The sequence below is a fragment of the Chiroxiphia lanceolata genome, chromosome 6, assembly GCF_009829145.1.
Source record: "Chiroxiphia lanceolata isolate bChiLan1 chromosome 6, bChiLan1.pri, whole genome shotgun sequence".
In the NCBI taxonomy this organism is placed as follows: Eukaryota; Metazoa; Chordata; class Aves; order Passeriformes; family Pipridae; genus Chiroxiphia; species Chiroxiphia lanceolata.
Genome location: NC_045642.1, coordinates 24319172 through 24344508, shown reverse-complemented (window position 1 = coordinate 24344508; position 25337 = coordinate 24319172). Strand labels below are relative to the sequence as shown.

General features: G+C 44.5%; 3 protein-coding genes and 1 long non-coding RNA gene across 4 annotated transcripts; 3 read left to right on the top strand and 1 right to left on the bottom strand.

Moving 5' to 3' along the window:
- The first annotated feature begins 134 nt into the window (after positions 1 to 134).
- On the top strand, positions 135 to 2326 carry PTPMT1 (protein tyrosine phosphatase mitochondrial 1). Its single transcript, XM_032690038.1, is given in 7 exon segments — positions 135 to 243; positions 245 to 289; positions 291 to 335; positions 407 to 487; positions 1006 to 1077; positions 1079 to 1198; positions 2065 to 2326. Coding segments are annotated over 7 exon segments (576 nt in total). The 5' UTR covers positions 135 to 162; the 3' UTR covers positions 2197 to 2326.
- KBTBD4 (kelch repeat and BTB domain containing 4) lies at positions 1960 to 10614 on the bottom strand. Its single transcript, XM_032690039.1, is given in 8 exon segments — positions 1960 to 4125; positions 4665 to 4788; positions 7279 to 7515; positions 7518 to 7682; positions 7685 to 7702; positions 7705 to 7795; positions 7798 to 7898; positions 10300 to 10614. Coding segments are annotated over 8 exon segments (1605 nt in total). The 5' UTR covers positions 10319 to 10614; the 3' UTR covers positions 1960 to 3275.
- LOC116787927 lies at positions 4784 to 9426 on the top strand. Its single transcript, XR_004357490.1, has 3 exons — positions 4784 to 4832; positions 5485 to 5656; positions 9230 to 9426. It is a non-coding gene; the product is annotated as an uncharacterized LOC116787927 (long non-coding RNA).
- On the top strand, positions 10502 to 15164 carry NDUFS3 (NADH:ubiquinone oxidoreductase core subunit S3). Its single transcript, XM_032690040.1, is given in 10 exon segments — positions 10502 to 10562; positions 10661 to 10723; positions 11505 to 11602; positions 11869 to 11890; positions 11893 to 12012; positions 13162 to 13203; positions 13206 to 13291; positions 13584 to 13664; positions 13666 to 13704; positions 14913 to 15164. Coding segments are annotated over 10 exon segments (765 nt in total). The 5' UTR covers positions 10502 to 10516; the 3' UTR covers positions 15081 to 15164.
- Positions 15165 to 25337: the final 10173 nt, after the last annotated feature.

Here is a 25337-nt window from a genome sequence, read left to right as displayed (position 1 = left end):
GCGCCCTGCCCGGCCTCGCCCCGCCTCGGCCCCGCCGGGACCCGCCCGCCCCCGGCCCGGCCCCGCCCCGGCGCCCCTTGTGCTCACGGTCGCTGCGTGCGGCCGCGGCGCTCGTCCGGCCCTCGGCACGGCCCGGCCCGGCGCGGCGCGGCCCCGGCGCCGATGGGGGTGGCGGAGGCGCTGGGCGCCGGCGCGGCGCGGCTGCTCTTCTACCCCTCGCTGCTGTACACGGCGGCGCTGGGCGCGGCTGCCGGGGTCTCGCCGGCCCTGGTTCCACCGCATCGACGAGGGCCGTGCTGCTCGGGGCGCTGCCGCTGCGGGGGCGCAGCCGCCGGGTAAGGCGGGCGGGCGGCCGGGCCGGGCCGGCCAGGAGGGCGGCTGTTCCTGACCGCGCCTGTACCCGCAGATGGTGGCGGAGGAGAACGTGCGCGCCGTGGTCACCCTCACCGAGAACTACGAGACCCGCTTCTTCTGCTGTTCCCCACAGGTGAGCCCGGGCATTGCCTATGACCCCTGGACAGGTCTCCTTGACGCTCCGTCGGTCCCGGCGCAGCGAGGCTTTATCCGCCTCCTGCCGCGTTCCCGGCAGCGACCGCCAAGTCCTGTGACAGCAAAGACGTGACTTCTCGCACCGTAAAACTTACTTTACTTACAAACCACTAAAACGTGATGATGCGAGTGAACTGTTACAGCTGCAGTGGCGGGGAGGGACGGGGAGCATTGAATCCACGTACACCACTATACAGGAATGCCTTTTGTTTTGGTAAGAGATCCCAACTCCCCTCTTTTCCTTTAGCTGAAATACATCTTTTCAGTTCCCTTTAACTACTCGTTTCTGATGGTCAGCACTAAACTTTTCATACATCTGATTTAAAGGATTGACATTCAAAGTCTGTTTACAGTCCCACTGAGTTCTCAACTGTCTGAACAGGTTTTGGGTTTCTTTCAGGGAAAAAAAAAACCAAACAGAAAATTAACTGACCAAATCTGCTATGTCCATTTCAGGAATGGGAGGCAATGGGAGTGGAGCAACTGTGTCTCAGCACTGTGGATCTAACTGGAGTCCCCACCTTGGAAAAACCTCCACAAGGGCGTTGACTTCATCCTGAAACACCGAGCCTGCGGTAACACTGTCTATGTGCACTGCAAGGCAGGACGCTCCCGCAGTGCCACCATGGTAGCAGCATATTTAATTCAAGTAAGGAGTCTATGCTAAATGGGTTTACTTTCATACAGTCTAGGCAAAAGCAGACAACCTTTATAGGTTTGCTCTTGCTCAAGAAACCTGAGCATGTACAGGTTCATTAATATTCCATGATTTTACAGAGTTTGTACACCTATTTAAGAGAGGCCTCAAACTCATCTTGCTGTTTTGAATGATTCTGCTGTTCTTAATTCTTTCTATGGAGAAACAGATTGAGGTGGGAATAACAAGTCACTCGTGAGGATAGGTTCACGGAGCAGATAAAACACCCTTTTTGGTTCAGATTTTCTCTGTGGTTCACTGAAATGGTGAGCCTTCCTATGCTTTTCAATAAATACAATTAATGATCAAGAGAACTGACTTGGTTTTCTGAGCTCCTCTACTGACCCAACTGGGTAAGCCAGCCCTAAGAACAAAATTCTGCCCGTGGATTCTTCTGTCGGTGTTATTAAGTGCTCCCTGGAAAACTTTCCACTAGTGCTGAAGGGAAAATTTTCTCACTAAGTGCTGGAGTGCGACATGAGCACCAGTAAAGTTTTTTAAAAATTTAAAAATGCAAGCTGCGCTTTTGCTCCGGTCTGGTGGGACTAGGACAGGAACCTATTCACAACATGAAGGAAGAGTAAGTGAGATAGAAATTGGAGGGCCCAGGCAGCAACCATCCCTCTTTAACCGAGGGACTCATTTCATGAATGATTGCATGACATTCAGGCTTCTCTGACAGGAACATGAAGTAAACAGAAGGGGCAAAGCAGTAAGTTTTCTAACACCTCTAATGTTGCCTATAGCCTCTGAGAAGGTTCCATTAAATGGTGCAGGGATGGAATGGATTTTCACTTGCTGGGTTTCTGCCTTTTCAGCTGCATCACTGGAGCCCTCAGGAAGCAATTCAGGCCATTGCCAAGATTCGTCCCCACATTCTCATTCGACACAAGCAAGTCCAGGTCCTGGAGAAATTTCACAGGAACATGATCACTGGGACAGCTGCATAATGTCAGTAAGAACTACCAAAATCCCCATCTCAGCTGCTTTAAAAAAATGTTTTTATGATCTAATCAAGGCTTAAGTGTTGTTCTTCTTGACCAACAATAAAGAAGTTTTTACATAAACTACAGTAAAGGGGAAATTGGGCTGTTTCATTAAAGCTTTCTTTTCTTGTAGTTAATACCTTAGTTCTCTTGGAGCCTCATAGTTCTTTTCCAGATATCAGTGCTCAGCTGAACTGGAATTCCACAGGAAGTTGAAAATATTTGTATTTGAAGCAAAGGAAAAAAAAATACCTTTGTCTCAACAGAGACTTTATTCAGATTCTTACCCAAAGGGTTACAGTGCCAAGAGAGATGGGTAATAGGAAGTGGTCTTAATTCTGTCTTTCACCAACACTATGTTATAATTACAGGTGGGGATTCCCTGTACAGTAAAGGAAGCCAGTGTCTAAAAATTATCTCCTTCTTTATGCTAGGTGATGACAGAGCAGTAAGCAAGTACCCAGTTAGTTACCACTCCTCTAGGAGAAGTGCTGAATGCAACCTACTTAAGGTCCTAGGGTCAGCTCTGGAATCTGTCTGCCATGCCCTCCTTCTGCAATAGGACATAGGAATGTTTAAATGGGGATATCCCTGGGGCTACAGTGCACATCTAGCTCTGTGACTGACATGGCAGCAACACGTGGGCTCCTAGGCAGTTAAAACTAGCAGCCTGGGCCAAGGAAGATGTTGTCCGTATGCCACAGGATTTGTTATTTGTAGATTGGTTCCAGGCTAAAATAGCCATTTGCTGCAGTTTGTGCCTCAAACACAAGCAGCTTATCATCAAGGAATCAAAGGAATGGCATTTAGTTCATCTGAAATCTAAAGTACAAGAGTTCAATAAAGTTCAATAGTGCTATGTAAAAGAATAGGCCCACAATCAGAAAGCCTGTACTTCCTCTGCACAGGTACAGAGAATGGGGTCTTTACTGGATGTTGTGAGCTTGTGGTAATTGGGACTGGTGCTGAGGGTGGTAGGTGTCTCCAAGCTGCACAGCAGGACACTGTTGCTGCCCTTTCTATCACTGGCCTGTTTTTCCTGCTTAGGCCAGGACAAACTGCAGGTTAGTGAGCAGCACTTTGATGCCACTCGTGACTGTTACAACAGAGGTGGCTGGGTTAAGTTTAAAAGTATTTGCATCACCCTTTTTATAGCGGTCACGAAAGACATAGATGCTGCCATTGCAGCTGGCAATTTTCCAGAGGGATGGTACTGAACTCCAGGCATCGGGGAGGCATAGCCGGGTGAAGCTATCCAGTAGGGGATTATAGCATAGCAGTGAATCCCCCTCAGCGACAATGAACACCACGTCCTTGTGCACAGCAGCGTGCATGCGCCCCGCAAAAGGCAGCACGTATGGCTTCACGTGGCATTTCTCTGTGTTGGTATCGTAGCACTGAATTAGCCGAGAGGGCTTGGTGAAGAAGTCCAAGTCATTTTCCTCCCCACCCAGCAGGTAAATGACACCATTGAGGTTTACACCTGCAGCTCCAGAGACTGCCACTTCCAACTGGCTGGTCTCTGTCCAGACGTTGTCTCGTACTCTGTAATATATGACAGCATTAGAGAGAGTGTCCTGTAGAGTTTTCCCCCCCAGTGAATATATTGCATCCTTGCTTGGCACAGAGACGAGGGTGTGTTGGAGCCGGTCACGGGGCAGAGGGGCACACCATTCCCAGTCTATAGTCGCATTGTTGCATTTCCACATGCGTCGTGGAATGGAGCCACCAACAACATATAGGTCACTACCGTGCTTGCAGGCTGCGGTGATCTGGTGACACAAGCTGTTCTGGCCACTCACACTAATGGAGTCATCGTCAGCACAATGTAGAGAGACAGCGAGCGAATGTGTACGTGAAGACTCCTTTCCAATCAGGTAGATGTGAACATTTCTCCAATCACCTGAGAGAAAGGAGAATTAGATCTGTTTACACAAACATCACTGGATTTTTCAGCATAGGACCCATCTGTGGGCCTGAGGTATAAAACCTTTTTTCCCAATCTTGCCACCTTACAGCATTCAGGATTCAGAGCCTCAAGGCCTTTTTAAGATACCAGCTATATCTGACAGCAAAATAGCCAGAGACATCACTGTTTATGGTTTAGATAAGGGACGGTTACATCACTGATGGAGTACGGTTATTTTAAGGGGAATGCCAAACGTAGATTTCTGAACAGTCTCTTTGGTAACTGAGCATCGAGTTAAAGAAGGTATTTGTGGCATTGCTCCAATCACCAGTGATATCAACATCAGGTTATATTAACAAAAAGCTGTCAGTGGGGTTGCTATTTATGACAATGAAAGTATTCTCTCACAAGCACCATGAATTTCAACGGCATTTATGTTTTGCAACTTTGAAGTCACACCTGTGAGCAGAATATCCTGCCCTGGGAAGTGTGAAACCACCAAGTGCTACACCAGCCCCAGAACAGAAGGTCTTTTTATACCTTCAGACTTGATCGCAGAGTCTCTGAAAAGCCAGCTCTCTCCTCCTTGTTGAAGTTGATCCAGGTTTCTATGGCAACCGTTGGATTCTGAGAACATGGAACGCCATCTGCAGTTCAGGGACAGAAAGGCATTTATGATATCTAGACAAAGGTGTGTGTACTCAGAATCATCCTTTCCCTGCGACGGCCTTCCCCTACTCCCACCACAAACTCTACTTTCTAGAGAGGAAAAATTGATACAGAGATTCATAGGTTTTGGCAGGCATGATCAGCACTGGCAGCCAGACAACTACAATGAAATTAGTCTGGATAAATATCAGAAGACGGAGCTGCCAGATCTTAAGCGCTTTGGATGAGTTACAACAAAGGAACCTATGTCCAAGAGAAAGAGGGCAGGAAGGAGAATTTACATGCTGTGTGTTGATGACAAGTATTTTCTTATTTAATCATTTAGGTAAAAAGATTCTCTTATTCAGAATCTCAGCACCTGCCTTCCTTTCTGGCTGGTCCTAGAAACCTATCTAGCAAAAGTCATCTGCAGAATGTGTCTGAGCCCTGTCAGACAGCTGACCTTCATGACTGAACATCTGGTGTTGCTGCTATCCTCTTAACATTTGGAAATCCCCAATGAGCTACTATAGCTTTTTCTTAGCCATGTGACAGTAGAAACACTCACAGATTGCATCAGATTTCAATCTGTTTCCAGACATAACTGGAAGTTTTGGTTAAGCCACACACTATTGCATCATCATTGTGATCATTGTCAGTACATTACCTAGAAGATTTTAAGTATTTCCTTCCAGTTTGCAAGCAATTATGATTGTATTCACTGAGAAGTTTCCCTACGAAGGATCTCTGATTTTGTAGTCTGTTCTCATGACAAACCCCAAATTCAATGATGCCGAAGGCACCAGACAAATTCCAACTCTTTTCTCTATATTGGAAGGGAGGAGACAAAGCATGGCACAAAAGCAGGTATTTTAACTCTGTTTATTAGTAAAAGGGATTTCCATAAGCCAACCATCACATGTAGTGATTAAATTGAAAAACCTGGATTTTGAAATTGGTCCTAGAGTGCAACAAAAGCTAAACTTCATAAGTTACTATTTTATTAATAAATTTTAATTCTTGCTACTAATAGCTTCCTCTAATTCTTCATTAACTAAACAAAGACGCAGGAAATGCAAAAGCAAGGATTTCCCTACCAGCAGGAGTGTATTTCAGATTTAAATCCATTTTATGAGCTAAGTGCAGCATAAATATTGAGTAATGTGATTCTATATATGGAAATAGACGATGCATGGAAAAAAAGTTTTATTGAGCAATTATTTAATTTAGGACCACCACAATTTAGGTCCATAGTCCTAAAACATGATTACTATGTGGAATCCCTAAGAACTTAAAGGTGATTGACCTCTAGAGTTTTATTTCATGATTTTAGAGGGATTTTTTAATAAACTCAATGGCTCTTTAAAAATTTTAGCTAGATACTTATCAAAATTACTCTAATTTTATCATATTTTTGAGCTATCAGTACATATACTCAATAGTTTTTTTATTGAAAATTTCTTTAGATGTAATAGAGATAATATAAGGCAATAGCTGTAAAGACTCTCATATGCATAGCATCAACTCCAAAGGCTATTTAAGCCTTATGGACAGATTTGCCAGTATTCCAAAGAAGACAGTCATGGTAGGTTTATTGTTGTAACAGCACACAAAACCCATGATGCACAGAGCAGTTATTTACTCATTTACAAAGAGCAATTAAAGCAAGGAAGGGGCATATTTGAATGTATGAGCTGCTTCTACATTCCTGCTTCCTCTAGCAATGATACATAAATACACAAAAATTGAGTTGTGACTGCATCCTGGAGGGGTAACCAAGTACTGGCTGTACTACTAGGGCAGCAGATGACCTTCAAGGATTGGTGCAAGCCAGACTAAGTTTATGTGTTGACACATCCTTCACACACTGAGTCATTGCATCCATTACTGTGGAAGGCTATTACCTTTACAAGAAGGATAGTTGCTGTATTATCTAAGACACTACAATGCCTCTATTTCAGTCAGCTGAGTGGCTAGCCTAAATAATCCTAACAATTATATACAATTGTAAATAACACCAATATATTCTAAAAATATGGGTTGTGCTCAAGCCTCTTACAAACGTTGAGTTATTGCATTACTATGTTAAATGATTAGGAACTAAAATGGGAAAAAAAGACTTTCATAAGATGTTTATTTTGGGTAAGGTTTCCTTTGTTTTAATGCAAACAAAACTCCAACAAATTTTGGAATTTATGTTTCAAACCTGTAATACTTCTAACCTGTTGACTCGGGAACTGCTGGGAACTAACAGCATCCTCTATGACCCTTTTCTACAGCTTAGATGTTTCATGTCCAGTAACAATAGCTTTGGTTTTTTTCTGATTAAGTTATCCAGAATGTTTTGCTTTGCTTTGCTTAGCTAAGTCTCTGAGTACACTGCGATTATGAAAGCTTGGATCTTTCCATTTATTTCATTCAATCCCTGATAGACTCTCTGAAAGTCTCTTTCTACATCCACATCCTGGCTAGTTTCAAGAACTCCTTACCTGTAAGGATGTCTGTCAGTAGGCGGACAGGCAGGTGTAGGAACTCCTCTGTGTCTTGCAGCTGAGACAAATGTGACTTTGCACAGTGTTTTGCAGCTGTGTAGAGCTCCATGTCACTGTGTTGGTCTGCCAACCACATGACCTGCAGACAGTTTTCTAACCTGCACGTACGGGCCAGAAAACGGGAGCACTCTTCAAAAAGGGCAGTCAGCTGGTACATGTCTGCCACTTCATAGGTTTCTGCAACTCCTCTGCCCTCAGCTTTACAGTTCCATGGTAAATGTAGTCCACAAGAAGCTGAAAGACACTTTCGCTAACGTCCTGCAGCTCAATCACCCGGTTGTGGGCCTCCTTTAGGTTGGAAGTGAACATAGAACGAAAAAAGCAACTCTGAGCTGAGAGACCAAGCGGTGCAGCTGGAATCTTTGCCTTCCACTGATATTGTAACATCGGCAAAGAGCTCATCCTCCAAGCATAATTTCATAATACCCTGGGCCACACGGCCTGAGGTGGGAGCGGGTCAGTGAAGGTGTAGTTCACAAAGTAGTTTTCTTCTGCAGAGGAGCCTCCAGTCTCTTCTGACGAGTCCATGGTGCTGCACAGATCAGACCTCCAGCAATCTGTAAATCACAATAATTATATGGCTTTCTCTCTACACTAACAAGATTATGCAGTACTTCAGAGTACAGGGAAAATCAAACGTATTGGTAAGAGTCCAGCATATTTTAGACTGAATATAAATAGCACAGCCAGAAACTTCTGCTTGAGCTTCAGAATCTCAAACAACAAATGAGAAGTTGGCATAATTAAAATTATAATATATACCAACTTCCACTACAGTGAGCATCACATCCCAGCAGAGCTGGGAGACGTGCATATCTTTTCACCACTCATTTCACTGACACAAAGAAATGCATCAATAGTTATTCAAGTGGAAAGTCCAGCAACTGCCCTAGGAAACTTGTAAAGCCAAAAAAAAAGTGGCAGCAGCATAGCTGGACTAGATGTAAAAAGGATTACAATACTGTACTAACAAAGAGCACAGGCAGCAACTCATATCATTAGTATAATTACCATCCAAACCCAACATGATGAATCTGCACAGTGTTATCAAGTAAGGTGAACTTGTTTTTACCAAAAAGATGCGTGAGAAGTTTGCCAGACGTAACCACCAGTCCTTCAAGCTAACCAAATGAGACAACTAATGGTTATACTCTGCTTGTTAATGTGCCAGGCACCTTCAGCATGCAAAACAACATGTTAGATGTTGTTAGTCACTGTTTCTCAAGCAGAAAGGGGAATAAAATTTAAAGAAAACACCTCTTAATAGGTACTACAGATGTTTGCAGAGTTCCAGGTAGTTTATGGGACAAAAAAGCTTCTGGAAATGAGGACTGCTATAGGAGGAGCTCTTTTTTAACTTGGCTCTTGACAGCATTAAGAACAAATAGTTGCCCACCTGCATTCGCTTTAAACTTATTTTTACAACTGAACTATTAGCCATGGTGGCTGATATCACAAATTTCTTCAGTCAATACTGAACATGATTTCCAGTCCAATGTTCCCAAAGATATGATTTTTCTCCAGGAGATTCATAGTGACTCTTCCATGATTTATTTGTCAAACATGCATTTTCTTACAATAGCTCTGTTTGAGACAGGACAGCTCCTAAGTTCTTTGCTCAAATTCAGTTCACAGAAAGTAATGTCTACATCCCTAATTGCCTGGACAGGTCTGTCCCATCTCTGGTGATTGCCTATCTTAATTATACCCTTACCACGATTTTACAGTAGTTCCGGTCTGTCTGAAAAATACCTATACATTAGTCTGTAAGAGACTGAGGAATTAGCACAGTACACATCAGTACTATTTTTTCCAGCTTACCAAGTATGAGCCTATCCTGCAAATTAGCTTCTACTTCCGTTAAAGCTCTTTATCCTTACAGTCAAAGTGCTCAGAGATAAGCCCAGAATGCTGAAGAGATATGAAGTGCACCAGGATACAGAGGGATGAACTACCCTGCCCTCTTGATACGACAGAACCAGCTTCCCACACTGCCCTCCAAAATCCCCAGAGGACTGGTACCAAGTCACAAAAGAAATACCAACAGCAACTAAAGACTGCTGCAAATCTCACATCCTTCTTTGCAACACATGGTGTCTCTGATACAAAAGAAAAAGGTGTGGAGGATAGTTAAGTGTCCCATAAAGCCGAATCTTACACTCTGTGTATTCATGTGTATTCCGTAGGGCAGGCTGCTGGTGATAGCTATGTAACCAACACCTGGCACACGTCCTTCACAGAATCACAGGATCTATTTAGCTGGGAGATCATCAAGTCAAACCTATGACCAAACACCACCGTGTCAACTAGACACCAAGTGCCACATCCAGTCTTTTCTTAAACACCTACCAGGGATGGTAACTCCATCAGCTCCCTCGACAGTCCTTTCCAATGTCCAACCACCCTTTCTGTGAAGAAATTCTTCCTAATTTCCAACCTGAACCACTCCTGGTGCAGTTTAAGCCTATATCCTCTCGACCCGTCACTAATTACTCAGGAGGAGAGGCCGACTCCTACCTGGCTTACAACCTCCTTTCAGGTAGTTGCAGAGGGCTATAAGGTCACCCCTGAGCCTCCTTATCTCCAGGATAAACAACCTCAGCTCTCTCAGCCGCTCCTCATAGGACCTGTGCTCCAGGTTACTTTCTTCCTTGCTCCTGACAGGATCGCGGATGCCGCGGCAGCGCCCGGGATCGCGGAACTCAAACACAACTGACAACGACCTCACGGTCCGGGGCGGGGAGAAGGAAGGAAGGAAGAAACGCTAATCCTCGGAGACGCGCAGACCCCCATCAGGCCCATGCGGGCGCCGTGCAAAGCGCCAGCTCGTTCCCTCGCCCCGCACCGCTGGCTCAGCCCGGGGGCTGCCGCCGCCCCCGCCCTCCACGCCGCTCGCTGCCCCGTCCCCGGGCCGGCGGTCGCACTGCTCCCGCCCCGGCCCCGCAGCTCAGCACCCACCTGCGGCGCCTCCCTTCATGCCGCCGCCCCGGGGTGCCCCAGCGGCTGCTCCTGCTCCTCACCCTGTGCCAGGCGCTGCCGGGCACTCGCCGCTCCCGCCACCGACCCGGCGCCGTCCCGGGAAGCTATTTGCTCGCTTCCGCCCCCGGGGGCAGCGCGGTGGCGGAGGTGCTTTCCGCTTCCGCCCCGTGCCCTTGCCCCTCCGTGTCCCGGCGGGATGTTGGCGGTGGCGGCGCGGGGCCTGGTGCGGGCCGCGTTACGAGGTGAGGCCGCCCGGGGCTCGGGGGCTGTCCCGGGGGGCGGCCGGGCCGGGCCGGGCGGTTGGCGGCGGTCGGTGAGACGTGTCCGTTTCTCTCCGCAGCTGGCGCGGCACCGGCGGCGGCGCGGGCCCGGCTGGCGGGGAGCTCTGCCGGGGAGACTCGCCGTAAGTGCGGGGCCGGTTTCTTGGCGGGGGGCGGCGGGGAGCCCGAGGCGTGCGGCTGTGCCCCTGCCAGCCGCTGGCTCCGCGGGAGGGCGCTGAGCTGCCCCAAGGACGTTCCTGGGCGATAGAACCGCTTTAGTGTAGGGGAAGGGTGTCGGGAAAGGGTTTGGGACCTGTCGCGCGTAAACCCAGATTTTGTGCAGAAAATGGGGTACCCTGCTTTGGATTCCCATGTGCATCCTTCTCGTGGGTCCACCTGTTCTTTCTGTATCTGGACAGCAGCTTCATAGTTCCTCATTGCCCTGAATCTGAGGGTTTGTAATCATTCGACAGTGAAAAAAAACCTCAGACAACATCCTGTTGTTTGTGTTTTAATTATGAGGAAGTTACTTAGATGCTGGCAGGTCAAACAACACCAGAAAAAAAGATCCTTTCTAGACCCAGGTTGAATCGCATGGGCAGTATCTTAGTTCATATTGTTCTGTCATTTCTACCTTCCTCTTTTCCATCATGTTACTTTCTTCTGTGTCATCTTTTTCGACTGTTCCTGCTCTGTTTAGAGTACACAAAAAAAATTCCATGTATACTGACACAAATTTCGTTCCTTATCGAAGTGTCTAGTTCTGTGTTCTTTGTAGCACACTATGTTGCTAAGGTCCAGTCTCTGACAGACAGCTAGACTGGTTAAAGGGATTTTTAAGTCAGGGATGGGACTTGCTACTCTTTTTTCTGTAGCTTTCTGTATTCCCTATTGTAATCTTGAAGACTTTGTTTTTCTCTTTAGCTACTGTCAGACCAAAAAATGAAGTAGAACAGAAGCAGCTATGTGCTTTTGGGGAGTATGTGGCTGAGATTCTGCCCAAGTATATCCAGCAAGTACAGGTAGGTGCTATTCAAAAATTGTTCTTGTGGCGGGACAGGGCCCAGTCAACGTACCACTTGCTTGTTAACTGTTTTCAGAAGTTGTTCTGGGGAAGAAAAATTGTCAGAATTGCATGAAAATAACTGCTATATTAGACACCTTGTTCTGATGTAATTTTGTGTCTGCTGTATCACTTTGTTGAGTATTCTGCTGGAATCAGCATAATGTTTAGTCCTGTTGGTGTTTGTACTCATGCCCTTCCCACTCACCATTCTGTTTTTGTCAGGTGACCTGTTTCAATGAGCTGGAACTTTGATCCATCCAGATGGGATCATTCCAGTTCTGACCTTCCTTCGTGATCACACCAATGCCCAGTTCAAATCCTTGGCTGACTTGACTGCTGTTGATGTCCCATCTCGGCAGTATCGCTTGAGGTAAGAACTGCTCATAGGTGCAGAACATAGAGGGTTTCACAAGTGCTGACGGCTGTGGGTGCTGGTTGCAGCTCTGATCACTTTTTTGGTTTCTGACAGTGAGAAGAATATCACTTCGAAATGCTGGGTTTGGTTTAATCTGTTAATCATGGAAGTAGTAGCAGACTGATACTGCATGGGTTCTTAGTCTGGCTTTCCTTCCTCACTCTGCTAAAAGTCTCTTTTTTTTTTCTTTTAATTTTTTTCCTTTGATTTCTTTTAGCTTTAGCAAATGTCTTCAGACTTTTTTCTGGCCAGCTGTGAGTTAGTGCTCATCCTTCTTCCCTGTAGGCCATCAATTGCTGTTGACACAAATATTTTCTTTAATACCACAGTCTTCTTAACAATTTTCCTCTTAAAAAAAAAAAAAAACAACCCCAAAGCAAAAAAAAACCCCTATTTAGTTGTTTTAAAAACATTTCTTTAAGTTAAGGCCAAATGGGAGATGAGGCAGATTTTCAGAAGGCTCTCGAAGATTTTGGGTACTGAACTTTGATCCTGACTTTCAGTGGATACTGGAGATTTGGTTCCCACGGATGCTTTTGAACATATTACTGTATAGCTTTTCAGCGCAGAAGAACCTCAGCTGCAACTAGAAAAAGAAAAGATACAGCTTTTGTGAACTACAGACTCAGCATATTCTCTTCTCACTACTATGAGAAAGCTTTGTCCACGGTATTGTTGCAAAGATGTTATTGTAGTTTCATTTTGATCTGTAAAATTCAGTGTATTTCTTCACCTTCTACCACTGATAGTAATTGCACTAGTAATTGATCGCCATTTCTTTGAGGTAGACTATTGTCAAGTATTTCCATCCTTCAGTATTCTGTCTTTTAAGATTTAGTATCCCTCTTTACTTCCATTCTTCTTCATCAGTCATGCTTCTAAATCTCACATCATTTTTGTTACACTTCTAAGGACCAAAGTGATAAACTATTGGAACCTCAGTTGTTATAATGTCTTTTAGTGGCCAGCTCTAAAGTGGTGGATATGATTCTGCTCATAAAGAATATTTGAAATAGTCTTTGTGTGGCTTTCCTTAGCCAGTGCTGTACTGCAGAGGGATCCATAAATGCCGTACAAGACCAATGCTGCTTTTTATCTGATTCAGATTGTGTACAATCTGCTGTCCCTGCGGTTCAACAGTCGGATCGTGTAAAGACGTACACAGATGAGCTGACACCTGTTGACTCAGCAGTGTCTGTGCACAAGGCAGCAAACTGGTATGAGAGAGAGGTGAGTGCTGGTGTGCTTGGGAACAGTCTTTGTGGAGAGAGGCTGTATTTTCCTGATTAAACTGATTTCCCAGGGCCCTCAGGAAGAAAGAAGTGTTTCCTTCGCTGCCTTTTCAGAGTAGGGGATAAAGAGTGTTTGATTTACTTTTTGACTAATTCTTGCATCAGTTTTGCTGGTGCTGTACAAAGCCAGGCACGTAACTGAAATTTTACGGACATAATACATGCAGCTTTTTGGCTTTTTTTTTTTAATTTCAGATATCATTCAACTTACTTGGCTCCATTTCATTTAGGTTTGGGACATGTATGGTGTTTTCTTTGCCAACCACCCTGACCTAAGGCGAATCCTCACAGACTATGGGTTTGAGGGCCATCCCCTTCCGGAAGGACTTCCCGCTCTCTGGTTACGTGGAGGTAGGAGATACAGTCATGTCTAAAGTTATCAAGTCTCTCTAATACTCTTATCTGAGTTTTCATACAAAGATGTGACTGTTTTACAGTCATTTGTCCGAAAGGTACTAAGGATGTTTCACTTGTGTGTATTCCAGAGGAGTTGTAGAGATCTCCTGCATGGAAATTTGAAGTATCACACAAAATATTATCCATAATAAGGCAGCCTAAGGCCAAAGACGTTGAGCAAATGTTATGTGCCATATAATATACCAAAGATACCTGTCAGGCAAGAGGAAAGTGCCTGAAATTCATTTAGCATGTTTTCTAGAAGATTAAAGTTTCCACTGCAAAACTGAACCTTTCTAGAGGGGTAAAGGACTGAATTGTTCTTAATTCATTTAGAACTTTACTTTGTTGAGGTTTTGTAGGCCCAGTTTATAAAACTAGTTAAACTGACTCTTGCGATTATCATTTACTTTCTGTATGTCAAACCACAGGTGAAATGAGTGTTTGGTATCTGCCTAGTTTCAAATGATCGCCTTTCAGAAACAGACAATATTTTGTGCAGTTTTTAAGACTGAGCTGTGTCTCAGGAGGAACCAGTGGGGTTCTTTAAGCAATAGAATGCAGAAGTGAAGAGCAGGCAGCAACTCCTGAGTTGGGGTTTGGAGATTTGGACTAACACAGTGAGGATAAGCAAGCCAGTCAGAAGAGTCTGGTACTCACCTGCACTTCATCCCATTTGTAATCTTTTCCCCATGTTCTGAGTGTTATGCTAAAATTAGAACAACTGAAACCAAACGAATGCCATATTATAAGGATTCATGAGTGTAGTCTCAGCTATGCCAGGCCCAGTCACCTTATTTCAGTGACTCAGGAGAAATTCCTTTGTCATATGACAAACTAAAAGTGTTATTCCATGTGAACTTCATCTGGACTGTTAGGCTGAGCACTCCTAATTCTAGGTGGTTAGTCTTGACACCTGAGGTGCATGGTAGCAAAGAGGAGTGTTTTCCTGGAGAGTCCAGAGATTTTAGTAGCATATGGAGGGTTCTTGTTTAGTAATGGGGGGAACTGAAGCTGTGGCAGAGGCCTGTGGGCTGTCCGTGGCGTAAGGAGTAGAATTCCCTGCACTGGAGGGTGGTGTGGGTCATGACTGTGTACGGCTCATCACAGATGCTATTGGGACTGGGTGAAAATGACTGGTTGTGTCCTTTGCACTGTTCTAGGTGCGATATGATGATGAAGTGAAACGGGTAGTGGCAGAGCCTGTGGAGCTGTCTCAGGAATTTCGCAAGTTTGATCTGAATAGTCCATGGGAGGCATTTCCTGCCTATCGTGCAGCTCCAGAACCCCTGAAAATAGAAGCAGGAGCCAAGAAAGAAGACGCAAAATAGCAGCAGAACAGAGTGGATGCCCAGCATCATCCTTTCTGTTCTAACATAGTATTTATAATAATAAAATTGATGAGAGATACTTGCCTGGTGTGATCTCATGAATAATGTTTTCCAGCTAGATGAAAAGCACAAGGTGAGGGAATGCTCACTTACAATCCTGATAATCCAACTAGTAGATGTTTATCTGGTGCTTTGAGTTGTAAAACACTCGATCTGTCTTTTTGGTTTGCAAATTCAATGGAGTGCAGGCATTCCCTGTGGCTAAGGTGTTCTGTATACACTACTGCTAGCAGTCCTTGAAGGCATAAGTCATAACCTGAGTGCTCGCTAGGAAACTGTACTGAAGCAACTGTGGAGCTTAAGCAGTGGGACAGCAGTATCTTAGCTTTCCAGAATGGGTGTTGGGAAATGGTAATAATATGGCAAACATGCAAAGCTTTATAAATGATTATAATGCAGTTCTTATTAGGACAACACAAATACACCTGGATCCAGACCAAAACAATTATGGAAATCTCTGTGTTGTTTCCATGGAAATTAGGTCAGTCCCTTTTCTCCAGACAGGAATTGCAGATAACCTCTGATTTGACACTCCCTCATGGTGGCTTTTTGTTCACAATCAAGCAGTCTTTACTTTCATCCAACGTCTTCAGACTGTGCTGCTTTTCTGCAGCCAAAATATCTTCCCCATCTCATAGACAAGAGTCTGTTGCCTTTTGGTCACTATTCCAATTATTTTGAGCTTAATGATATAATAGCATTAACACTTTCTTTGCTTTTATGGAAAATCTCAGTTTTCTCCAAAAAAGCTGGAAGTACACTGTAGTTCATTGACAGTCATCAATTCATAATGTCCCTTGTCCTTGGTCTGGAAAACGCATAGTGCAGTTCTGCATCAGAAGCTAACTGGCTTGATTAAGATCTGAAAACTATTGTATAAGAGATTTCATAAATAATCCCCAAGCTGTTTGTAGAGATTCCCTGAATAACTATTTAAGCTTTTAACTGTAAAAGTACTAAATAAATAGAGGTTTGAGGGATGTTAGAGTATGGATGGAGGAAAGGATAGGACAATAGTAAATTCAATTAAGAAAAAAACCAACTACTCACTGTGACTAGAATGATGTGATCTGTTTTCAAGAGTAAAGAGCTAAACTACTAAGAATTGGGTTTTGTGATTGTTTCACTCCAGCCTTGTAAGCATGGGTTACTTACATTTTATTTTTTTTTTTTCAATTTATTTCAGGCTGCTGTGGCCAGCAGTGTTGAGATGTGACTCACAGTGTTCTCTGGTTAAAATTAATAGCATTTGCTGCTCACCTTAAAAGCTGTAGCTCCACATGGGAATGTGAATGGAACACAAAACAGCAGAAGTATTGGATTTTATACAATTCTTAGCTCCATTTCGGGTTGCCATCAATTGAGCTGATTAAATAGGAAATGCACTTTTGAATTCTTCCTACAAGATGTTCCACAGCTGGTTCTATTTCTGTTGCAGCAGCTCTCATAGCAGGCTGATGCCCTATTGCACAAGACAGAAAAGTTCCTGTCACCACTCACTTCTGTACCATGAAATTCTTTATGAAGCACATATCCTCTCTCTGTTCTTCTTCATCCCCAGGTTGCTTGAGATGCCATAGACCACTTGTGGTCTCTGTATTTTAAAAAATACATATTTCCCAGTACGATAAGTCAGAAGACTGATGGTAACCCGATGTTTGTGCAGAGGGAGAATTTGATTGATGGACATGAAGAAATGTTAGACACAATGCCCTGTTAAGTTAGACAACATACAACGCTTTGCTCAAGAATGTATGTACTGGAAAGCAGCTGGCCCCAATGGGGACAGGCATTGCTTCCAGCAGGTCTTTAATATGTCGAATAGTTGCTAATGGAGCTAAATCACTTCTCTTTAGCTTAGCCTGGAAGATCATGAAGATGACAATTTACTCACCCATAAACATTATCCCAGGGCACAAGAGGTTACACAGCCTCACTAAGTACTGCCAGTGTTGGCAGTCTACCTCCCTCTCCACTGCTCCTGATCTCCAGGGGCCATTTTTGCCTATGGAGCCTGCTCACTCTGGCTTCCTTGTGGCTGGTCGACGTTTGCCTCATGCTGGGTAAGGTGTGATCATCTTGGTCAAGCACCAAGCTGTCTTCCAAATCCTCTGTCCCTGCTTGTTCTGCATTGCCAGCTTCCACAGGGCTTGTTAGCCTGTGTTGGATTCCTCAAGTGTAGGAGGATGTTGGATGAGATTAAAGTCAGATGTAGCAGACTTACAGACACACTGTTTAGAAGAGAGATTTTCTGATACTACAGGGACAAATAGACTTTAGGTGATGACTCACAGTCACCATGTTGAGCTTCCCCAGCTGAGTAGGTTTCACTGGTGTTTTCCAGAACTCTGGCATTTCTCCGTACAGCCAGGCTAGCGACTCTCCTCCCTGAGCATGTGCTGTAGACACTGTCAGAGTGTCCACCCACATCATGGCCACACAGTTGGTATAGGCCTTATAATTGATCTCCAGTCAAAATCCAAATGGGGACTCCAGCTGAGCCTAGCACTCCTGCAGAATGGAGCTTATGGGACTACGGAAGGACAGGCTGGATAACAGCATGCCACATACTACGCTGCATCCCATGACATTTCTCCAAGTTGTGCAAGGCCTGTGGGAGTCTGTTGTGCAGTAGGTGCAGTGGGATGGGCTTTCCTGTCACTGTTACATAGCTCATTAGTCCTTCAAGCAGTGGATGCCTCTTATGAACTGGAAGAAAAGGACAAGGAAAGCATCTGCATAAGGACTGGCAGCACCATATCTGGAAATACTGGTGTAACAGAGGTCCTGTCTGGTTATGGTCAGCACTTCACTCCTACTTTCCTCAGGTTTTCTTCCTTCTTCCCCTTCAGTGATTCAAACTTCACCTTCTATGGGAGCCATGTATGTCGTTCTTCCTTTCCCTCTTTCCTCAGACTTCTTCTCCTAATCTTTCTCCCCTGGGCACCTGCCAGACAGACCCAGGTGACTGTGATCTTCCGAAGTTCTGCGTGGGATGATTGAAGCAAGTGATTTCTCCAATCTATAAGCAGAATTTCTTTTTTGTGAATATGCTATCTCCCTGCAGTCCCATTTCAAAGAAACCTCCATCCCAAGAGGCTCTTCTGATGCTGTATAATCACATATTGTGCTTCAATAACATCCAACCCAGCTCCTGCAGTTTTTGATCCCTCTATCTTGTTCCCATTTCCCATCTCTCCTTCTTCAGGAGGTCGTGGTGAAAAGATGAAACCAGTCAAGGTAACCCCTGCGTAAACTGGCTTGTTATGACGTTTTGAAACTGCTCTGACAACAGACGGTATGACCAGGGGCAGTGCAGAGAGGCAGGGTTGTGCACACTCAGCTGTGAATATCTGGCAAGGACAAAATCCTTCAGGAGGAGTAGGTGCACTGCCAAACACGTAGGGACTCTAGGCAGCTGTCAGAAGCTCAGGCTTGTTTCTTTGCAAGTATTGCTGTTGTACAGACAGTTTACCCCTCTGCATTTGCCTTTCTGTGTGGGATAGTGAGGTAATTCTACAAATTCCCCTAGCTCAAGGCAACACCCACACTGATGCTGTGCCTTGCCTGCCACTGTATCAGTCACCTTGAGCACAGATCTGAGCCTCCTCTCTTCTGCCTCTCACCTACAGGATATCCTCCTCTAGGCAATTCCGCTGCAAGCTGTCCTTAGGAAATTCTCCTGTTGACAAAACCATGTACAGCCCTCGCAGATGTTGGCCAAAATCCTGAGCTCCTCCTTTTGTCATGTGCTGCATGCTAAAGGAAGCTATTTCATGGCCTGTGAGACACAGGGGTATTTGCATAGTGAATTCTAGACAAAGTTGTGCACACTGTGGACTGTAAGGGACTCTGACACAAAGCAGAAGCACATCATCTTACTGCACAGACCAGCCACCAGTATCTGCCTTATGAGCTTGTGATTCACTTTTTAATAAAAGATACCACATCCCAGAAGAAAAGGATGGACTAAAGCACAAGCATCAGAAAATAATGAAAAACAAAGCAGCACCACCTGACTGGAAGACAGCTAAGGCTATGACAGAAATTACGACGGATTAGTGGGATGGGGGAGACCTCCAGGCCTTAGGCTGCTAGCCCATTACCTGCGAGGTGAATGCCTCTTCCCCCTGCCCCCCAGCACGTGGCCCTGCGACCCCGCAAGGAGCACACAGACCACCAGGGAGGGACGGACGAAAGAGGAAGTTTATTGTGGGGTTGGGGTTTATAAGGCTTTCAGGAGGGTCAAAGGGGACCAATCACAAGTTCAGGGTCACATAGAAAAAACCATCAGGTAAAGGGTCAACAGCCAATAGAAAGGGGTTAACAAGGGACCAATGAGAAACATCTCAGGACACCTTCCCAGGACACTCTGTATGGGAGACAATAGCTTCACAGGGGGTGTCGGGAAGAGGAAGCATGTGTTTGCAAAGACCACCAAAAGCCATTTTAAGACACATTTAAACAACAGATTTCCCATATAATGCAGATTTACTGCCACACAGAAACACAGGTCTTATTCTGAATCCAAACTGAGGGTAAGAGTGGCTCTGGATATTGTGGGCCACTTCTCCCACGACTAGTCTGCGACTCTCCCATTATGTGCTGCTTCTCTTAGCTGGTGTGAGCCCATGTATTGCCAGGTACAGGTACAGATCCTGAAAGTTTCATAAGATGTAGTCGTTTGCACACTGACAACTTACTAACTGGGACATCATCCCAACCCTAAGTAAACTCTCTGGTGACAGTAGTCACTACAAACTGATGTTCTGTAATTTGCTGAGAAAGGGATGCATGTCAGCTCTACTTCATCTCTTTTCTATGCAGACTTCTTTCTCCCTTTAACTTGAGGGAGATGGTATTTTTACTTACTTATACATGCTATTACATATTTGTATAACCCTAGCATCTCATACTGTGCCATACAGAGTAGAAATACAGAACAGCTTGACTGAGGATAGGGCACTAATGAAAGTGTAAAGATGTGTAGAAAACAGATATCTTCTGCAACGGGAATCAGACGAAGTTTTGTCTATGTAATTCACAACATCTAAGGCAGACTGTGCCCATTGTAACCCAGAAATCCAGTCACAGCAGAAGACAATGAGATGCTAAAGCCTCAGGGACTCCAATACTTGTTTGCTAGATCAGTTTACTGAGTTCTCCCTCCAGGAGGTTTGATATAGAACTGAACCAACGATATTTCTACTGCCTGTTTGTATATTTTGGCTGCTGCTACCCTTCCACGAGACTGCAGTCTGATGACCTTATTTGTTTGTGACATTTCAGGATTGTTTGCAGATTTTCAAACCTGGGAAAAAGGAAAACTGGAAATGAAGCCAAGGAGCTGAGCAGGTGTCACAGAGATGTGACAGAGGCACTGTGCAGATATGGAAGGGACTAGGAGGTCCTCCCTTCTTCAGAGGCAAACATATGTAGTGTAATTTCTTGCAACCAATAGCTTCCTTTAAGGCATTGCAGTGGGAAGTCATTCTTTGGAAAAGAAGTTTAAACAGTTCTGCCAAAAACAACTAAGTTTTCCAAGTTTCCAAAATATGATGGAAAATATCCTTCAGGGTCAGCAAGCTGAACTGCAAGCCCTTCCCAGGACTGCAACCAGAAACACAGTAAGATGGATCTGTTCCAAGAGAGGCTGCTGAGGCCAGGAGCAGCAAGGGAAGACGTCACAGCAAACTCTCTGGCTCCACAGCACTCTCTGTGGAGCGGGTGGCAGCTGCTCCCGGGCAGAGCTGCTATGGCCCAGGCACAGTTCAGCGCCTGGCTGGTCCTGTGTGTGTTTGCTGGATCCCAGAAGCTGACAGGTAGGAAATGCATCTGCTGGTGACGTGGCTTCTTGGCTCAACAAACATCTGTGCAATGCCATTTGTGTGATGTTTTGCCTGCTTCCTCAAATATGATTAGAGGCTTTGGGTAGCTGTACTGGCATGGGAGAGAGCTGGAATCCAGCTGGGGGATTTGCTGGGAGAGGCACTGGTAACCTACTTGCAGGCTGAAGACCTGCTGATATTTTTGCTGGCAAGGGGAGGGTTTTCTCAGGTCTCCACTGAAAAAAACCCTGCTCCTGCAATAATGTTTGTGGATTTTCCATATACTTTTTGAAGAAAAAAACCCAAACCTGTTGAGTGATAAGTAAGGAACTATTTTCCATTCCGCAGAGGATATTACATATTATTTCAATATATTAGTTGTTATGCTTTGTTTAATTTTTCTCTACTCAAAATCTACCACTGTGTGTATTTATGAGGCAGTTACTAATAACAGAGTTTGGCATCTATTCAACAAATGCACTTTGCAGCCAGTCAGACATTCTCAGTAGAGGGATCTGTGAACCTAGAGGATCAGTTAGTAGAGAAAAGACCAGTGACAAAATTTTCAGATGATATAATATTTTTACCTGAGCTAAAAGTCTTGCTAGCACATCTGTGGAGGAATAGAGAAGACAAGCTACGTCCCTGCTCACATTCCAAAGCCACAGCTGGCTTGGATCATGAAGCCTGCAGCTGTGCAGAGAAACAAATCTCTGCACCGTGCGGGGTGGCAGTGCACTTCTTCAGGCAGCTCGTACATCTCCCTGAAAAGCATTAATCAAGAATGGGAAGTTGGAAGCAGTATTTGGTAGCAGTCATCAAACACAAAGAGTACTGAATAATTTTGCGACTTTTTAGATGCACCTGCTGACCTTAACTCTGGAGTATTCAATATAAATTCTCACTCTTTTCATATAAAAAAGTCTTCATCCATATAAAAATGAAAAAAACCCAAAAACAAAACCAAACCAAAATGTGTCAGAGAGCTTACTATTTTAGACAAGCTTTTTCCATTTTATATTTCTTGACCTGAAGGATGAGTATGTAAGAAATAGAAGAGGGTCTTGGCTACATGATGGTACTGATCAACATAGAGAAGGGCAGTGATGCAGCCTCTCTCTCACAGTCCTGGACCAAGACTGCTTGTGCCTCCTTTTTCACAAAGAAAGGAATAACAAAGGCAAAATAAATGCAGAAAGTTAAAGAATTAGAAGTATTATTAAATAATAACTAAACAATTATTAGAGTTAATGTGATTTTCTTATCCAAAACTACCATTTCTCTGGCCTCATATACATTTTTTTCCACTTCACGTGGCGTCATGTGGCCAGCAAGTAATTAGCTGGACATTAAATGAGCCATAATGGATCTGACAAGGTTTCCTTTAACCTTCACATTCTGCCCCTGCTAGCAGCAGAAGCTTAGGGAAGAAGTATAAAACCAGGATAAGCATCAGGTTATGTTTTCACCAGCAGTTTGAGAAGCCTCTCAGCTCCCCCCCTCCATTGGGCAGCATTACTTTCTCTAGCAAAAACCACCAAGCAAACAAAACCCATCAGTTCAAAAACACCCATACTTGGGTGAGAGGCTTCCTTGCTACCTGTCAAACCAAGTGCCTTTGCTGCTGTATGCCTTAGCTCTGTTGGAGGGATTAAGGGCCATGATATCCAAAATTTTCCCTTGCCTCACTTAACCACTGCTGCTTCTCTTAAAAACCTTGTTATGCTTATCAAAATCCCATGGACAGCATCTATCATTTTTGGCAAACTATGAGTGGTAGCTCAGAAATACTGAAAACATAAACAGGAAGGTCTTGCACTACCAAACTCTCCTGATGTCTTCCAGATGAACATCCTCACAGTGGGACCAACACACTTCACCGCAGCCCAGAGGACGCCAACATCATGTTAGAGGTCTCCTGAGCACTGGGGGCCCGTGGGCCGAGGCACTGCTAGTGGCTGTGCTCCCTCCTATCTGCATGTAAAAACTCACCTGTTCTGTTTGTTCTCATCCCTGATGGATTTCAGGAGCCCCTTGAGAACGCCTTGGCAATGCCTCATTGCATTTGTGCTCCCTCCCATTGTGGGGTGCAGGTGAAGGGGGCTCTGCCCCGCTCCGTGGCACCTCACACCCCCAGGGTGGGACAAGGGACCGTTCCCGCTGGGTTCGGTGACTCCCTCAAAAAGGGCCAAGCACCTTGCCCAAGGCGGCCGCACCGGGGAGCTGCTGCAGATGGAACTGTGTGGGGAGAGGCTGGGCAGGAGGCAAGAGCTGGGCAGGTCCCATGGGGACCTGTGGGGTCGGTCAGAAAAGGGGTGTGGCGCTGGCAGAGGAGGACACGGAGTGGGACTGGGTGTGCCGTGGGCAGCGAGTCAGGGAGTGGCCGCCTCCCGACCCGCCCGAGATTTGGCAGCACTGCAGATGGCTTCACAACTCCTTTGTAGCTGATGGAGGGTTTGTGCTGGGCTTTCTGTTCGCATGATGCTCCTTTCTTCCAGATGCTCTGGGGAAGGCTGGATATTCAGGCCAACGGGACAATCCGGCTGCAGGATGAAGAGCTGGCCTCCCTGCGCCCAGCACGGCAGTTCCTGCAGATTTTAGACGATGAGGTTCCCAAAACACCAACAGAGATTGAGCAGCATCTGAGATATTATTCACTGACTGATACCCCCTTGCCTCTAAAAGAGTTTGACCGCCTCCTTTTCACTGGTGTATACTCTGCCTATCAGGTTCGTTCCATGCAGGGTCTGGATAAAAATCTCTGGATTCGTTTTTTCTCTCAGCTGGTTGATGAAGTCTTTCGTGACCTGTGCAAGGGGCTCTGCCCTGCAAATACCACCCTCCTCCTGGCTTCCTGGCCTTGGAAGGAGAAGCCTTCGCATTTAGCATCCCTGAAACGCTTCTATCATTCTAACTTGCCCAGGACCAAGAGAGACACTTAATGAGGGAAACTACCATAGGAATGGACACACCTGACTTCAGCTGCGTCCTAGGTTATTTTCAATGCTTTCTACATTATGCAGGACTTTGTACAAATATACCACACCTTTTTGTCCTGCTTTCTGCACTGTGCTGGCAACCCTATAAGACTTTATACACAACTTTTTACTTTTAAATGAAAAAAGACAAAACTATAAAGTGCATTTTACCTCTCCTGATTTTTTGCTAAGTGGTGTGTGCTGAGGGCAGCAGTGCTACTTAGATGTCTTATCTGTCTTGATCACTGATGCTTACAGGAGAGAGAGCTTGGAAGTATTTTTCCAGGATGTTATGCTGGTGTCCTAGCTGACCGCATTTCAGATCATTCAGTTCAGCCTCCTTATATTCTCCCTATGGTTTCAGCCAAATACAGGATCTTTTCTCCTCTCCAGTAAGCAGATAAGCAGATTTTGCTGTGTTTCATGATACAGCTCATATATTTAATTTCATTTTTCTGCTCATGTGGCATCACATTTTATATGTCAATAATAATTTCCCATCTCATGTATTCATTTTTCTTTAAAAAGCAACCTGAAAATGTATGTATTCCCTGAAGGTTTCTAGCATTTGCATATCATATTTACACACATACACAGCTTTGTTTCAGTTATCAGTTTGGAATATACTTCCTGAAATCTCATTTAAATTCTGAAGGATCGTGACCTAGATATTTCTTCAGCAGACTTTGCCTCTCTTCTATAAAGTTTTTTTTTGTACAACTATGGCACTTTACAAGCCAAAAATAATAAATATTGAATCTCTATCCTCAAAATCAGAAATATAATAATTTTACAGAAAAATATAATTAACATATCTTTGTCTTAAAAATTGCAGTTTGGAATGAAATAAATGTAATTATCTCCTCAGGAGGATTTTGATTTTCTTTTTTGTTGTTTCTACTAGGTTTCCCACTGCCATTAGAGATACATTAATTTTGAACATTTATTACATGTGCTTAGATGATGGAATCCCTAATTCCCTTTCTATAATTTTTCTATGCTCAACAAAAGAGGCATGTGCAACATTCAAAGTGGCAACTGTTAGCTTTTGACCTAGTTAATCTTCTTCCAAGCAATTGCAGCCCAACAGATGGAGAAGAGAAATAGTAAGGCAGGAACAAGAAACCTGGAAGCAAGATGTCACAGACAATGGTTTTAGAGGTCAGGTTAGGGCTATGACAGGAGGAGACAGATTTACATAGTTAATAAAACAGATTGGTTGTTGCTGATTTTTTTGTTTTGTGTGTTTATTTGTTTCATTTTGCTTTGTGCTTTGGGGTTGGACTTGTTTGTTTGTTTTTCACTCCAAAAGATGTAGGAATTAAGATCAGAATTTTATTTGAAGTAAAACTTCTTGTCCCATCTAATGTTCTACTATTCTTATGCTGTGT